The sequence below is a fragment of the Corylus avellana genome, chromosome 3, assembly GCF_965113065.1.
Source record: "Corylus avellana chromosome 3, dhCorAvel1.hap1.2, whole genome shotgun sequence".
NCBI classification, from domain to species: domain Eukaryota; kingdom Viridiplantae; phylum Streptophyta; class Magnoliopsida; order Fagales; family Betulaceae; genus Corylus; species Corylus avellana.
The window spans coordinates 3,301,047-3,317,615 of NC_142492.1; the positions used below are offsets into that span (position 1 = coordinate 3,301,047).

Consider the following 16,569-nt stretch of genomic DNA (forward strand, 5'->3'; position numbering starts at 1 on the left):
CGGGTAAGGTTTCAGGAGAAGGTAGGGTTTTGGGTTCCTCCATTGTGCATAAACGGAAGGCAGTAGGAGGGATGGCTGATAAGCAGAGGGTGAATAGAGGTAAGAAAAGTAGGAAGACAAAGGTTGATTCTCACCAGATTGTATCCACACAGGCGGAGGCTGTTGAACAGCCCCACCTAGAGTTATGAATCTACTAAGCTGGAACGCCAGGGAATTGGGAGCCTCCAAACAGTTCGTGACCTTTGCCTCTTGGTAAAGGATTCTCATCATTTTGTTTCTTATGGAGACAAAGTGTAAGAAGACTAAGCTGGAGTTTCTTCGGGTAAAGCTAGGTTACGTGGGTGTTTTTGTGGTAGACCCGGTGGGGCGTAGCAGTGGTCTTGCACTTTTTTGGTGGGATGATGTTGAGTCGGAAATACAAAACTTTTCAAGAAGACATTAATTCAATTCAATAGTTAAGCAGGCAGGCAGTGATAGTCCTCGGAAACTTACGAGCTTCTATGGGCATTCGGATTGGACGAAGAGATATGAATCGAGGAATAGGGGATTTCATGGCTGGTTATAATCCGGATCCAAGGCTGGTTATAGGGGATTTCAATGAGATTGTGTCACAAGAAGAGAAATTTGGGGCAGTTTTGACAAGGGAGGGGCAAATGGAAGCTTTCCGGGAGGCCTTTGAACATTGTTCATTGTGCGACTTAGGCTACAGAGGGTCATGGTTTACTTGGACCAACTGTAGAGAGGGGGACAATTTTACAAAAGAACGTCTTGATCGTGCTGTGGCGAATCATGGATGGTGCGAAGGGCATCAATTGGCGGAGGTATGGGTTCTTACAGCGAGACCATAAACCTATATGTTTGCGTTTGGGCGAGGGAGAGGAGGGGTCCACAGTATACTCTAAAAAGTCAATACTAAAGGCAGAGCATTAGCCGTCAGGAGTTTAGTAAAGACCGTGGGTGTTTGGGTGCCTAGTGCATGGCGTAGGTCTTAGCCCTCGTGCTCATGACTCAATGATCTTGTGGAATTAGTATTCTTTGTTGGGTCTTGCCTGAGGCATGGCCTTCACCTAGGTGCGCAGGACGGGTTAGGATAAAGTCTTTACTCTTTAGTGTCCCAGGTCTGGCAATGTCAACGAGAATGTCTAGCGGCGCTTTATATTGATAGCCGATAAAGCTTTATGTTTCAATTGTTTCTTTTAGAAATGGGGGTTTACCATAGCTAAGTGACGTGGAGTTTACTTCAATCAATTGTTATAAGGTATTATTATCACCAAGGATTCAACCAAAAAAATAAACAAAAAGGCAAAATCCAGTTGACCCAAAGAATAAAAATGACTCAACATATATTCCAAAATGTGTACTTTACTTGGATCAAGTGTAATATTTTAGGAGTTACCAGCCTCTTCCCACCCCTGAGTTGATTCCTTGATACTAATAAATAAGCTAGCAAAGCCCATTAACACCAACTAAGCCTAAAAAAAACCCATACAACCCGATCCATTCTCGATATTTTTTAGCCAACTCTTTGGAGGTGGTTCAGCTCGAAAGTTTGGCCCATCAAAAGTGATATACAGAAGAAAAAAGCCATTTTCGACGGATATAAGGATTCCCTACAATTTCAAAAAAAAGTACAAATTTTCAAATGATGTGAATTTTGGTATTTTTGCATTGAACAACATAAAAAATGTAAAAAAGCTTACTATAAAGTTACGTCGTAAAAAAGCTTTGTGTCAAAAACTATCTTTTAGTTTACTGAAGAATAATCGTATCTTCATAAGCGTTAAAAAGTCTTTTAGAAATAAATTTTTTTTTAGCTGCCTCGGTAAAATTCTTTTCAATATAGAAAAAGATTTGATTACTATAAAATGATCCATTAAGATCTTGATCCGTGCTCCATATATATAGTTCTGACTTGTTGTCTATATATATAGCCTGGCTCACCCCAGTTGGTTTGGCACCGTTTCTTTTAGAAAAAAACTAACTCTGTTTCCTTGATAACCCTTTTCTCTCGAAGTGAAAAAATGTCAAACCAAAGGCAAACATCTCCGTTGCAAGAAGAAGAAGAAGAAGAAGATCAGCAACAAGAAGAAGAAGATAAGAAGCTCCAAGAACCCTCTCAAGAACCAACAGGAGGAGTAGATGAAAGAAAGGTAGCCACTCTAACACCTTCTGCTCAGAAAACTTCCATCGCAAGAAAAGGCCCCGTCCATAAACGATGTGCTACGAACTCATGCCCATTGGAACAAGTTACTCGAGCGGTTTTTGTGAGCTTGGGTCTTCCCATTCCTGAAGTAGAGGAAGAAGGAGAACAACATATACTACTTTGTCAGGGTCTTTCCATTTTAGTTCAGAACCTCCAACAACCACCGAGAGGAGGAGGATATGAAAGAAAGGTAGCCAGTCTACCACCTTCTGCTCAGAAAACTTCCATCGCAAGAAACGACCCCGTCCGGAAACCATATGTTGCTAATTATGCTATGAGCGCAGACCAATGGAAGCAAGTTACTCGCGCGGTTGATGACGAAGAAGAATCCAATTCCAGAAAGGCCTCTAATTTGAAGGCCAAGAGTCTGCAGGCTTCAAACAAGTTTGATTCTCCCCGCCAGCCTTTGGGAAATCCAGCTGAACGTCCATTCGAAAACTCTGCTAAAGATGGCGTCTCTCAGGGGAAGGAGAAGAAGATAAATTAAGGATAAGGTTCATGGTGAAGGTGAAGGTGAAGAAGCTAGGTGAAGAGAATCCAAGAGACGATTCTGCTTCAATCTAGCTAAGATAAATGTAGGGTTTGATAATAGAATCGTTTTTTTCTTGGTTTCCTTTTTTGCCTCTTCATTTGTTTCTGGATTAATTTTCAACTTTTTGGTCCATTGAGATTTACACAGTATTAATTGTGTTCATCAAGATAGATTCTACCTGCACTGAAACAATTTCCGTGGTTATAGCAGAACTGGAAAGCAAGGATGCTGCTTGTGTGATCAATCTTTTGTCAAAATCAGACCGAAAATCTACATTCAAAAACAGGAACCGGGTACCCAGTTACCCAGTTATATAATAACCGGCTGGTTCTGGTTGGTACCCAGTTATTTAGACCGGATAACCTCTTTTTTTTTTTTGTAAAATTCATTTTGGGCTTATTTGAGATATTGGGTTTAATTTTTGTTCTTAATTTAACAATTTTTTACCCATTTTTTAAAAAACACAATTAGCATTTTTGTCCCAAAAAAAAAAAACCCTAAAAAATTCCAAAAAATCTTAGAAAAATCATTGTTTTTGGCTTTTTGGGCCTAACAAAATAAAAATCCAATGTTTAAAAATGTCCTAAAACTTCATTGTTTAAAAATGCCCTTCAATCCAATGTTTACAAATGCCATAAAAATTCAATGTTTAAAAATGCCCTAAAAAAATTAAAAATAAAAATAAAAATAAAATATTATTTTATATATATACTCGGTTACCCAATTATAACCTGGTGCCAAAAACGAGAATCGGAACCGATAAGGTTCCTTCATTCTCGTACAAACTAATCTTCAAATCCCGCTCATTTGGAATGTCATGCTGATGTACGTGAAGAGTATATCATTACTCATTTTCGACGACCACTAAGGTTCTTTACTTCATTATTATTATTATTTTTTAAATAAGAAAAAGTCTACATAATCCTCTCAAACTACCACTCAATGAACAATGTTCCCTGAAACTTTTAATTGCGACAATGTCCACCCTCAAACTACCAAAAATTGTCAATGTTCCCCTTAATAATGAAAATACCCTTAAAAAAAATCTAAAATTTTTTTTTTAAAAAAAAAAAAGGAGTGAAAATTCAAAAAAAAAAAAAAATGTTTTTGTTAAAAAATTAATTAATTCTTTTTTTTTTTAATTTAATGGGGTATTTTAGTTATTTGATAAATATTTAAGGGAGAACATTGTTACATTGGGAGAGACATTGTCCATTTGGTAGTAGTTTAATAGGGGTATGTGAACTTTACCATAAAAAATATATATTTCTTTCCTGATTTTAAGAATAAATTAATTGGTTTTGTTATTATGTTAAAATAGGGTTTTACTTCTCTCCAAGAAGTAGTTCAATCAGATCGGGATCATGCCTCATAAAGCTGAGATCACTAATATAAATCCTCCCTCCTCTTCTTGTTTTAACATGTCAAACAAAAAAAATTACGGTTTTACTTACTATTTTCTAATATTTTTTTCTTTCTATTGGTGTCCTTATTTTAGGATCCATTTAATAAATTTCATTAAGTAGGCGTCAACTAAGAACAAACATATATACCCTTTGAACATGTTAATTGTTAAAGAGTATTATATTCAAACAAGAGAAATCAGACTAGAAATCACAAAGTTTAATAAATTTCATAGACATAAATCTCTCTGTTTTATGTCTATCTCTCTGTTTCTGTTGTAATCATTGACTATAACACAAGAAACGGGAGATACCCATTTTCTCATTTCGATAGTTTTGATGATTTCATCGAGAATTGGCTTCAAGTGGATGTTCCTAAACATCGATTAATTGATGTAGTGAGGAAGCTGAGGAAGAAATACTTAACCAATATGGTAAGGAAGGGTGCGACTGTGGATTTTGCAGATCCTCGCGATCAAATAGCATTCAATTTGGCGCATAAGATATGGGGTACTGCTCAAAGTAGAGAAGAAGATTGGAAGCCTCTGAAATTTGAGGGATAATTGGAGCAGGTCATCATCATTATCTAAATTTACGTAGATGTTTAATTAAATAGTGTTCAGAATTTCTTTCTTATTTTCTTGCACCGATGGTAAATGCTTTTGGAAATTCAGTAATTACTGTATTTTATTTTGGGGTCTTCTAAATTAATGTAGATGGTGTTATTCTTCCAAATCAAAATGCTCTGCAACTTTACGAAATTTCTTTATATTGAATAATAAGTTTTTTGGGAAGAAAATTCTCTTTTACCGCCTCAGTTCTCTACTTTGTTTTTGAGGATAAATATAAAATTGTTTGTTTCACATCAACACTAATGGCAAGGGATGGTTGGCTACCCCTTTAACCAAATGAGTGGTGGCCGAACAAGTACCTCATCGCCATTTGGGGTGGTTTAACCATTCCCTCTGGCCACATCTTTTATTGCTATTACCAATAAAAGACAACAACAAAAATTTTAGGTAATTAACTTTGAGTACAGCTACTGAGTTTTTGAATTGAATACTAGTAAGAAAATTTAGAAGATACTACATCAGTTGGTAAAACAAGGCCAAGAGGTTTTTTGGCATATGCTTAATCAAAACTTACAGTTTCAACCTTTTAACTGCATTATACAAGGAATTGATGTCAAATTATTCAAAGAAGAACGTACACTTTGAAACGTATGATATAGTCCTGTGAGTAAAACCAATCCCCTATATATATATGAATAAACAACATGAATAAAGTAGGAGCAGCCTTGCACTAAGCCAAAACCAATATCACATAAATTCATTAAAAGAAAAATAATTCAGTTTTTTGCTCTCGTTTTGATGTTATTTACCGTGCTTCCAACAATGTAATGGAGATTCCATTTGCTGAACAAGTTGTATGCGGATTTACTTCAATTGAATTAGTAAAGAAACCCGGCTGCCTTGGTTTAGGCAATAAATAATCACTGCTCAACATTTGAACCACAGACGACATGTTTGGTCTATCCTCCGGTTTTTCTTGCACACATAATAGACCCACATGAATGTGTCGTAATACATTAGATAGACAACATAAGTCACCTACCAATTCATCAATCAGCTCCATTGGCCTCTCTTCAATCCATAATTTCCATGCCTTAAAGAAATGAAAGTCAAATTTTGTGGGTCAGACAACATGCCTTCAAATTGGCCAATAGTTATTAAAAGAGCAAAATAACAAGGGCATCATGTGACCCTTTGTATTGTCAGTAATGGCAGTGTAAGTAAGAGGTTTTCTTCACATAACAAATAAAAAAAATTAGTAGGATTTGTCACTCTTTATGCTTACATGTCCAAGAAGATTAAGGTTGTTGTCTGGATGACAGAATTTCCTATTCTTCTTCCCACTCATTGTCTCTATTACTAAAACTCCGAAGCTAAATACATCAGATTTTATTGAGTATCGTCCATACACCGCATACTCGGGAGACATATAACCACTGGAAAAAAAAAAAAAAAAAAAAAAAAAAAAAAAAAAGGGGGGGTTAAAAACAGCTAAACTTAACCTATAAAAGAAGTTAGGGCATACTTACAATGTTCCAATAATCCTTTTGGTCTTGGAATCAATTTGATCTCCCCCGAATGATTTAGCCAAGCCAAAGTCTGAAATTTTTGGATTCATATTGGTATCTAAAAGGATATTGCTAGCTTTGAGATCTCTATGGACAATTCTTAGTCTAGAGTCTTCATGAAGATAGAGAAGCCCTCTAGCAACACCATGAATAATGTTGATGCGCTTCTGCCAATCTAGTAATTTACTCTTTGTTTGATCTGCCCAAATTCACATTCATGTTAGTATATACCTTGCTGAATTCTCAACAAACAATTCCAATAATGAAAGAGGATAAGAATAAACATGATGTTCTGGATTAAGTCTCAAACCAAAAATAAAGGTGTCCAAGCTTTTGTTAGGCATGTATTCATAGATTAACATGTTCTCATTGGCTTGAATGCAACAACCGAGAATTTTCACAAGATTACGGTGTTGAAGTTTGGCAATCAAAATAACTTCATTTTTCAACTCGTTCAGTCCTTGTCCAGAATTCTTTGAAAGCCTCTTCACAGCTATATCTTTCCCCCCTGGCAATGTACCCTGAAAATCAAAGAATCAGTATTTTGGAACATTAAAAATATAGCTCAACTAGTGATGTAGTTATCTACCTTGTACACAGGTCCAAAGCCACCTTCTCCTAACATGTTGTGTTTAGAAAAAATTTCTGTGGCATTAGCTATTACAGCCAGATCAAATATCGTTAACTCCATATCTTCCTTCCCACCTTCATTATCATAATTCTTCCTCTCACTTCTTTTTGCCATTCCTGAAATAGCGCGCATGGGGCATCATGAAAAATATTGGATAATTCTTTTATCAAAAGCAAATTACTTACTCCCCAATATGTTCTCAGTGAAAAAAACCTACTTATTCAAATTTCTTAGCTATAAATCAACCACCACGAAAAATCAATTATTATCGAAGTCTATTTCTTATAAATCTACCTTGGTTTTTGAGTTTCTTCTTCCATATGTATGAGAACAGTGCAAGTACTGTCATTCCCACGACTAGAAATGTTGAACTGACTATAATTGCTACTAGTTTCTTCTTGCTGAAGTACCTCTTTTTCTCGAGATGATCTGAAAAAGAAGAAAACAGAGTCAAGTGATTGAGACCAACACCACCATAACCAACACTTCTTAGCTAGTTTTCATGGCTAAGAAGCAAGCCTTGAAAGATATGCCTTGCAACCTCAGAAAACATGCAAGAAAAAGTCTGAACAATTGAACAAACATATAATAAGCCTAATTTCGCCAATTGAAAATTAACTAACAGGTATTGTTGTCCATATGTCATCATATTTAAAATAAAACAAAACAAGAAATTCAACAAAATCCAAAGAAAAAAATAGAAGTGAAATCATACCCAATTCTGAAATAGCCATCCTTATATAGAGCTCTTGCCCACCCTCAGCGAATTCTATAATATCAACAAGGCTACCAAACCAAAGCACGCAGCCGCTTCCTCCCCCTCTCACATCTAAACTTGAATATGCTGTGCAGGAGCAATTTTTCAAACACATTCCTTCGCATTCCTGGAGGCTCATGCTCTTGTTATACCAGGAAGAAGATGTGTCGGGCAATTTCACCCCTGTGCGCTTCAGGAATCCATCTCCGTCATTGCATTCCAAAGGAGTCCTTCGAATACACCCATCATGCCAATCTGCTGAATCCCAATGTTTTGGAGACTTGGGTAAGAATCCTTCCAAGCATGCACATACAGGAGACTTATTGAAGTTGCAGGTAGCATATCCACCGCATAAGCCATAATTTTCGCACTCATCTGCCTGCGATGTAAAGAAAAGCTCCCAACTCTGTGTTCGATCCACCCAATTGAATCGCTGCGCAACGCCTGATGGGTTTACAACATATCTTGAGAAAACAGAAGTGTTTATGAGTTTGTACTCGTAATAGACCTCCTTCTCATTCAACACGAATTCATACGCAAACACAGGATTCGGTCTTTTACCATGACCCAACCCATGACCCGTAAAACTAAGGCCATTCCACGGCCCTGCTCTAGCCTGTCTTGAATCTCCATTCATAAGAACCAGTTGCGGAAGCCCGCGAGGATCTATCAGGACCGAAAAGTCACCTGGAGCAGGATCATCCGTGCTCTTCCAAGATGATAAAAACCTATCAAGACCAATTCCCAAGTTCCATCCAAGCTTCATTTCCGGTAGGAGAGTGTCACAAGGATAATCGAAATTCTGCCACAAATAGTCATCTGGGTCGTCATCATTTCTATCCCTCACAACAAGATTACCGGTGTCCAAGAGCTCCGCAACTGGATTTTCTGCAGTTCTTGATGCATTCGTTGACCAAACAACACCATTGGTGCTATTAAGAAGCACAAGAATTCCGCCATCACTGACTTTTAAAACTCCCGAGAGATCGTTAAGGGGAGCGTTTCTGTTGGCTACCCATACAACTGTCTCCGAAGAAATTGTGTACCATATTCCCAGATATCGGCTTATGGAATTGCCTGGGCTGAAGAATCCCAATTGAAATGATCGGCCGGCTGAAACTAAAGTGTCACCGTCTCTGATTGATTGAGTTGGAGCAAGAGTGTCTTGTGTAATGGAGGTTCTTAAGAGGAAGGAGAAAAAGAAAGAGAAGACAAAAAGATGGGTAATGGCTTCCATTGATTCTCTTACGAAAAGAAGTGAAGATTTAAGACAGAGACATCGACAGAGTGCATTATTTCTTCGGACTCTGCCCTTCAATCTATTTTGATTTTCTAATCCATAAAGCTTCATGGGTTTAACAATGGGAAGCCAATATAATCAAAATCAATTGCTTTCTTGAGGAATGGTTAATCTGTAGCGTAAATTGTTGGCAACTCAGCAGTCTGTGAAATTTGATCAAGGGATAAAGAAAATAATTTGTGTCAAATCAAAGTGATCATCGTAGATTTTGCTTTGATCCAATCACTTACTCCTTTGTTTTTATGCAATAATTAACACTAGTTTAATCACCTTTGACTACTTACAAAATGCATGTATACAAAAATTTCCTTTAGAAAAATCATTTAAAATCTCTGGCCAGTAGGAGATTGGGAGAGCCTATGATGTTTAAATTAGTATAATTTTTTATAAAGAAAATCAAATGAAAAGGTGAGAGCAAATGTGAGTACGTTCAAATGTATGCCGCCGCTTTAAATAAGAGGCTCATTGGAGATGATTATTGGAATGCTTGCCACGTGGTGGACCGGTTATTGTTTGCTTATTGCCATGTTGTGACTTGGTCAAGTGGGCTTATAGTCATTATATCCACATCAGTAGCCTTTCATTTCTATGGCCGACTTGTCCAACTGTTATGGCGTTGAGAATTTGATTTTTACTTGCTATCGGGGGTTGCCTCTGGCCTTCAATATTGAAGGCAACGCGTTAGCCTTCAGGAGCTTAGTCAAGATCGTAGGTGTTAGGGTGCCTAGTGCATGAAGCAGGTCTTAGCCCCCATGCTCATGGCTCGATGATCTTGTGGAATTAGTATTCTTTGTTGGGTCATGCCCAAGGCAATGCTTTCACCTAGGTGCACAGGACGAGGTCTGCGTTATGAGGTGCACAGGGCAAGATAAGGTCGTTAATCTTTAGTGTCTCAGGTCTGGCAATGTCAACAGGGATCTCTAGGGGCGCTTTATCTTGATAGCGGAGAAAGCTTTATGTTTCAATTGTTTCTTGGAGAAATGGGAGGTTTACCTTAGCTAAGTAACGTGGAGTTTACTTCAATCAAGTGTTTATAAGGCATTATGATCACCAAGGATTCAACAACAACAAAAAAGGAGGCAAAATCCAGTAGACCCAAAGAATAAAAATGACACAACATATATTCCAAAATGTGCACTTTACTTCCATCAAGTGTAATATTTTAGGAGTTACCAACTTCTTCCTAACCCTCAGTTGATTCCTTGATACTAATATATAAGCTAACAAAGCCTAAAAAAAGCCCATACAACTTGGTCCACTCTTGATATTTTTAGCCTAATTTTTGGAGGTGGCTCAGTTCGAAAGTTTGGCCCATCAAAGTGACATTAGAGATTTTTGGAAGCATCTAATTCCAATCAGAAAAATGTTCCATACACTATCATTTTCACACTCCTAACTACATATCCTCGGATGTGAAGTAGCATTTATTTTCCCGCATATATAGAAGCAAAAAGACCATTTTTGATGGTAAAGACCCTTACAATTTCAAAGAAAGTGTGGATTTTCAAAATATGTGAATTTTGTCTTTTTTCGCATCGAACAACATAAAAAAATGCCACCTATTGAAAAGCGACATGTCACCAATGAGAATTGATTATATTTTCATCACGTTTTTTTTTTCGCTTTGTGTCTTAGAAAAGCTTTAAGCTAAAAACTATCTTTTAGTTTACTGAATCTTCAAAAGTGTAAAAAAGTCTTCTAAATCAAAATTGTTTTTAGCTGCCTTGGCAATATTTCACAATTGTAAAATTCTTTTCAATATAGAAAAAGATTTAATTACTATAAAATGACCCATTAAGATCTTGATCCGTTCTCCATATGGTTCTGACTTGTTGTCTATATATAAAGCCTGGCTCAGGCCAGTTGGTTTGGCACCGTTTCTTTTAGCAAAAACTAACTCTGTTTCCTTGATAACCCTTTTCTCTCGAAGTGAAAAAATGTCAAACCAAAGGCAAACATCTCCGTTGCAAGAAAACTTGGAAAAAGAAGAAGAAAAAGAAGAAGAAGAAGTACTTCAAGAAGAAGAAGAAGATAAGAAGCTCCAAGAACCCTCTCAAGAACCAACAGCAGGAGGAGGAGGAGGAGATGAAAGAAAGGTAATCACTCTACCACCTTCTGCTCAGAAAACTTCCATTGCAAGAAAAGGCCCCATCCTGAAAGAAGATAAGAAGCTCCAAGAACCCTCTCAAGAACCAACAGGAGGAGGAGGAGGAGGAGTAGGAGGAGATGAAAGAAAGGTGGTCACTCTACCACCTTCTGCTCAGAAAACTTCCATCGCAAGAAAAGGCCCCATCCTGAAAGAAGATAAGAAGCTCCAAGAACCCTCTCAAGAACCAACAGGAGGAGGAGGAGGAGATGAAAGAAAGGTAGTCACTCTACCACCTTCTGCTCAGAAAACTTCCATCAGAAGAAAAGGCCCCATCCTGAACACATGTGCTGCAAAGGCTATGCGCTCATACCAAAGGAAAAAAATGATTTACATTCCCCGCATGCCTTTGGGATTGAAGTTGACTAAATTCAAGGCCAAGAGTCTGCAGGCTTCAATGCGTTTGGGATTGAAGTTGACTAAATTCAAGGCCAAGAGTCTGCAGGCTTCAATGCCTTTTGGATTGAAGTTGACTAAATTCAAGGCCAAGAGTCTGCAGGCTTCAAAGAACTTGGATTCTCCCCGCCTGCCTTTGGGAACTCCAGATAAACGTCCATTCGAAAACTCTGCTAAAGATGGCGTCTCTCAGGGAAAGGAGAAGAAGATAAAGGATAAGGTTCATGGTGAAGATGGTGAAGAAGGTGAAGGTGAAGATCGTGAAGGTGAAGATGAAGCTGGTGGTGAAGAGAATCCAAGAGACGATTCTGCTTCAATCTAGCTAAGATAAATGTAGGGTCTGATAATAGAATCGTTTTTTCTTGGTTTCCTTTTTCGCCTCTTCTTTTGTTTCTGGATTTCTTCAACTTTTTGGTCCAAACCAGACGGAGAAACTGCATTTAATGGGGGAGCTTTCAAGTCAATTAGATGCATTAGGAGCAAAGAATAGGATGCAAATTAATGTGCTCCTTTTTTTATTGAAGCATGCATCCATTGATTTTGTTTTTCTTTTCATAAGGTGTAACGATTGGGACGTGTAATCAACAAGAAATTCCATATATTCAACACTGGAGTCCATGTTAAACTGTCGTTTTTTTACTTGTATGATTGAAAGTTCCAAAGTTTCGAGTCATTTTCTTTGAATTTGGAAGCTATAATTCCCAACTTAATCCGAAGGTTATGGCACAGTAAAGGTTGGAACCGGGTGATCCCATTGTATTAAAACTCGGTTCCACAGTAAGATACATTACAAGTGAATTAAGCACAGTAGTGGTGATTCAATAGCCTCAAGGAAAATTTCAAAGTTATTGACATTAGAGGTGAAAAAGCAGTTACTGGATATATATGCCGTTAATGGTTATCAGTTTTTTCAAATCCTAAATTGTGTTGCTAGGTGCCGATATGCAAAATATATATATATACCTTATCAATTATTATTTTTTACCTTCAATTTTTTTTCCTTATGAGTTGGGGATAGGCCATGCCCTATATGGGCCACCCCCATCCTCTATCTCTACATACAACCGATCCACTCTTGATATTTTTTAGCTAGCTCGGCTCGAAAGTTTGTCCCATCAAAATTGACTTGACTTGGAGGTTTTTGAGGCATCTAATTTCAGTAAGAAAAATGTTGCACAAACATACTATTATTCTCACACTTAAAAATGCATACTTCTTAACGTAGCAAGAATATAATCATTCAATTTTGGATTAAATGACTTCTTATACATTATTTGTTTAATTTGCAATTCTATGTTTTGTAGAAAGTTTTCATGATTTCTTATACATTATTATTTTTTAATTATTTAAAATTTTGAGTTGCTCATCTTGCTGTCATGAAAAGGAAGTTTGATCTTTTTAGAGTAATCTGTAATTTTGTTTTCTCAGAATGTCATCGGGGTTTTTGTTATTTTGAAAAACTGGAACCGGGTACCCAGTTACCTGGTTATACAATAACCGGCCGGTTCCGGTTAGTAGCCAGTTATCCGGATTGGATAACCGGTTTCTTTTTAAAAAATTCATTTTGGGGCTTATTATTGGCCTAATTTTTGGGCTGATTTAAAGTATTGGGTCTAGTTTTATGCTTAATTTAACAATTTTTTTGCCCATTTTTTTTAAAACACAATTAGTATTCTTGTCCTAATAAGTTGGGTTTGTTGTAATCCTAAAACTTCATTGTTTAAAAATGCCCTTAAAATCCAATGTTTAGAAATGCTATTAGTTCTTGTGTTGGCTTAATTCAGTTCCAAAATGTAGATTACTGTTCATAGGCTCAAACACTGATATAAAATGCTCAAAATCCAATCTCCACCGTTCATAATGTAGATTCATGTGTCATGAACGTCCCTGCAAAATTTCAGCTCAATCGGACCTCAAATGCCCATCGATCGGAGCTTTTGATCAAGACTGGACAGTATTTTCAGAATGTTGTTTTCTCCCCACAGAAGAACAGGTCCGGACCGCCAGAAGCTAGGTCCGGACCCCATTTCCAGAAACAACATTTTGAAGAGGAGGTCCGGACCGCCAGAAGCTGGGTCCGGACCCCATTTCCAGCAAGCCCTTTTTATATGGGTTGTCCGGACACAAGAGTTGGATGTCCGGACATCACTAGGTTACACATATGTAACCCTAGCCATGTCCGGACCCCAGATTAGCCCTGTCCGAACATGGCTGCTGATTTGTTAGTTTATTTTCTATTTAAACAATCTGTTTTGCCTATTATACGTACGTATTTTGAGAGCAAAAACAGAGAGCTTAGAGAGAGATATTGTTCTAGTTTATGTGAGAAAAGATTAAATACGTGAAGCCAATCGGAGTTCCGGTAAAAGGAAATCTTATAGAAGAATTGTGCCAGATGTTCTGGAAAGGGCTACTGTGGTAGAAGTCAAGTGGGTCGCTTGTCGTGTACAAGGAAGAGTAGATTGCAAAGGTTTTGTAATTCTTCTTGTATTCCTTATTCTTCTTATAGTGGATTGATTTCCTGGGTTTGGCTGCTCCGGAGAGGTTTTACATTTAGAGAGTTCTCTAAATGGTTTTCTTTTCGTAACCAAATATCTGTATTCTTAATTTTCATTACATATCTGTATTTGGTTGATTATTAATTGTTAGGTAAAATCTTATTCCGCTTAATTTTTGTGAATCACCTAAACATTTAAATAGGTGTCGTTTGGAGTCGTTTTAGAATTTTCAAATGCCATAAAAATTCAATATTTAAAAATGCCCTAAAAAAATTAAAAATAAAATATTATTATTATTATTATTATTATTATTATTATTATATATCCGGTTATAACCGGGTGCCAAAAACCAGAATCAAAACCGGGTATCTGATTACTGGTTTCTCGGTTACTGATTTTTTCCAACCGATTACCGGTTGGTACCCGATTTCCTGGTTTCTTGGTTGGTACCTAGTGGTTTTGTTTTTTACACGCATACGGATTATGCGAGTTGACACAAATTTGATTTGTTTATTAATCGTAAATATCAAGATGGATCTGTTTCCGTTTTGACCAAAATCGTATTTCACTATTTCTTTATTAATCGATGGTGCATGTTCACTATTTCTTTGTCATTTTGTAAATTGCTGAGAAAATATAATTTTGGCTGAGATACACACGTTCTTGCAGTGATGCATGGTATATGCTTTTGGAAATCCATTATTTTGTTTTGGGGTCATCTAATGCACATGGTGACTGACTTGATTCAGCTTCTTCCAATGCAAAATGGTCTGCAGCTTTTATTGCATGCGCTCAGAAGTTGTGCAGAAGTTGTGCATGTCATTTCTTTCTTCTTCATCATCTTTTTCTTTTTTGGATGAATGAAAATGTGCATGTCCTTTCATTCTCGTACAAACTACAAAATCTTCTTCAACTTTTTCTCTTCATCAATCTTCAAATCGCGCTCATTTAGAATGTCATGCTAATGTGAAGAGTATATCATTACTCATTTTAGACGACCTTAAGTTTCTTTACTTCATTATTTTTTTTTTAAATAAGGAAAATTTTATATAATCCTCTCAAACTTTTAATTGCAGCAATGTCCCTCCTTAAACTATCAAAAATTGTCAATGTCCCTCCTAATAACAAAAATACCCTTAATACAATTAAAAAAAATTAATTAATTCTTTTTTTGAATTTAATGGGGTTTTTTGTCTAATTGATAAATATTTAAGGGAGGACATTGTTAGATTGGGGGAGACATTATCAATTTGGTAGTAGTTTGAGGGGGGTATGTAGACTTTACCTTAAAAAATATTTTTTTTTCTTGATTTTAAGAATAAATTAATTGCTTTTGTTATATATTGTGTCAAAATAGAGTTTTACTTCTTTCCAAGGAGTAACTCAATCAGATCGAAACCACGCCTCATAAAGCGAAAATCACTAATACAAATCTTTCCTCCCCTTCTTGTTTTAACATGTAAAAAAAAACGGTTTTACTTACTATTTTCTAATATTTTATTCTATTGGTGTCGTTATTTTAGGATCCATTTAATAAATTTCATTAATTAGGGGTCAACTAAGAACAAACATATATACTCTTTGAACATGTTAAAGAGTATTATGGTCAAACAAGAGAAATCAGACTAGAAACCACAAAGTTTAATAAATTTCATAGACATAAATCTCTCTGTTTTATGTCTATCTCTGTTTCTGTTGTAGACTTATATAGCATTACTCTGAATTTCAATCAATAGTCGGTTGTAGTTATCTGAATATTTGAAACTCCAGTCTTTGATGTTTAGGCAAACTCTGTGTTCCTATTGGGTTCAGAAGTCTCTCAAGCATTGCCTTCGTTTCGATATAAACACCCCCTCCGATCCCCCTTCTCTCGCTCTCTCTCTCTGTTTCTTCTCAGTGGAGTAAAAGATCTCCAATCCAAGAAGACGTAATGGCGCGGGAGGAAGAAGAACACGGCCAAACAACTCCTCGACCATCTTTCCATTCCGCGATGATGAGCCCGCACCCTGCTGTTCGTCGCTTCCTTGCCAGCTTGCCTGGCGAAGAAGCACACGCTTGTGATCTTCGTAAAGTAAGTCTGGCAAGGATGAGATCAATGGAGGATAAGGTTGAAGAAGGAGGAGAAAATTATGCAGCTAAACGTCCCCGACAGAGGAGGATCTGTTTGAGTATAAACGAGAAAAAGATGGAGGATAAGGTTGAAGAACCGAATAAAGGAAGTTATATCCACAGGGTTTGGACAGATGTTGATTTTTGAGATTGGACTCTTGAATGGCATCATTGACTGCAACACAAGAAACGGGAGATACCCATTTTGTCATTCCTGTTGTTTTGATGATTTCATCGCCAATTGGCTTCAAGTGGATGTTCCTAAACATGGATTAATTGATGTAGTGTGGAAGCTGAGGAAGAAATACTTAACCAATATGGTAAGGAAGGGTGCGACTGTGGATTTTGCAGATCCTCGCGATCAAATAGCATTCAATTTGGCGCATAAGATATGGGGTACTTCTCAAAGTAGAGAAGAAGATTGGAAGCCTCTGAAATTTGAGGGATAATTGGA

The 16,569-nt window shown here is 36.9% G+C and overlaps 1 protein-coding gene across 3 annotated transcripts; it reads right to left on the reverse strand.

Annotated features, from left to right (window-relative positions):
* Positions 1-5,515: 5,515 nt before the first annotated feature.
* LOC132174530 (G-type lectin S-receptor-like serine/threonine-protein kinase At4g27290) lies at positions 5,516-8,903 on the reverse strand. Of its 3 annotated transcripts, none has more exons than XM_088514174.1 (7): positions 7,629-8,903; positions 7,204-7,345; positions 6,868-7,025; positions 6,589-6,799; positions 6,240-6,477; positions 5,996-6,146; positions 5,516-5,803 (listed from the first exon to the last, which is right to left on the reverse strand). In XM_088514174.1, the coding sequence occupies exons 1-7, from the start codon at positions 8,901-8,903 to the stop codon at positions 5,516-5,518; spliced, it is 2,463 nt and encodes an 820-aa protein (XP_088370300.1). The 3 variants fall into 3 exon arrangements, with proteins under 3 accessions (XP_088370300.1, XP_088370301.1, XP_088370299.1); XM_088514175.1 differs by having other exon boundaries at positions 7,204-7,338; positions 7,625-8,903; XM_088514173.1 differs by having other exon boundaries at positions 6,868-7,027; positions 7,194-7,338; positions 7,625-8,903.
* Between the last annotated feature and the right edge of the window lie 7,666 nt (positions 8,904-16,569).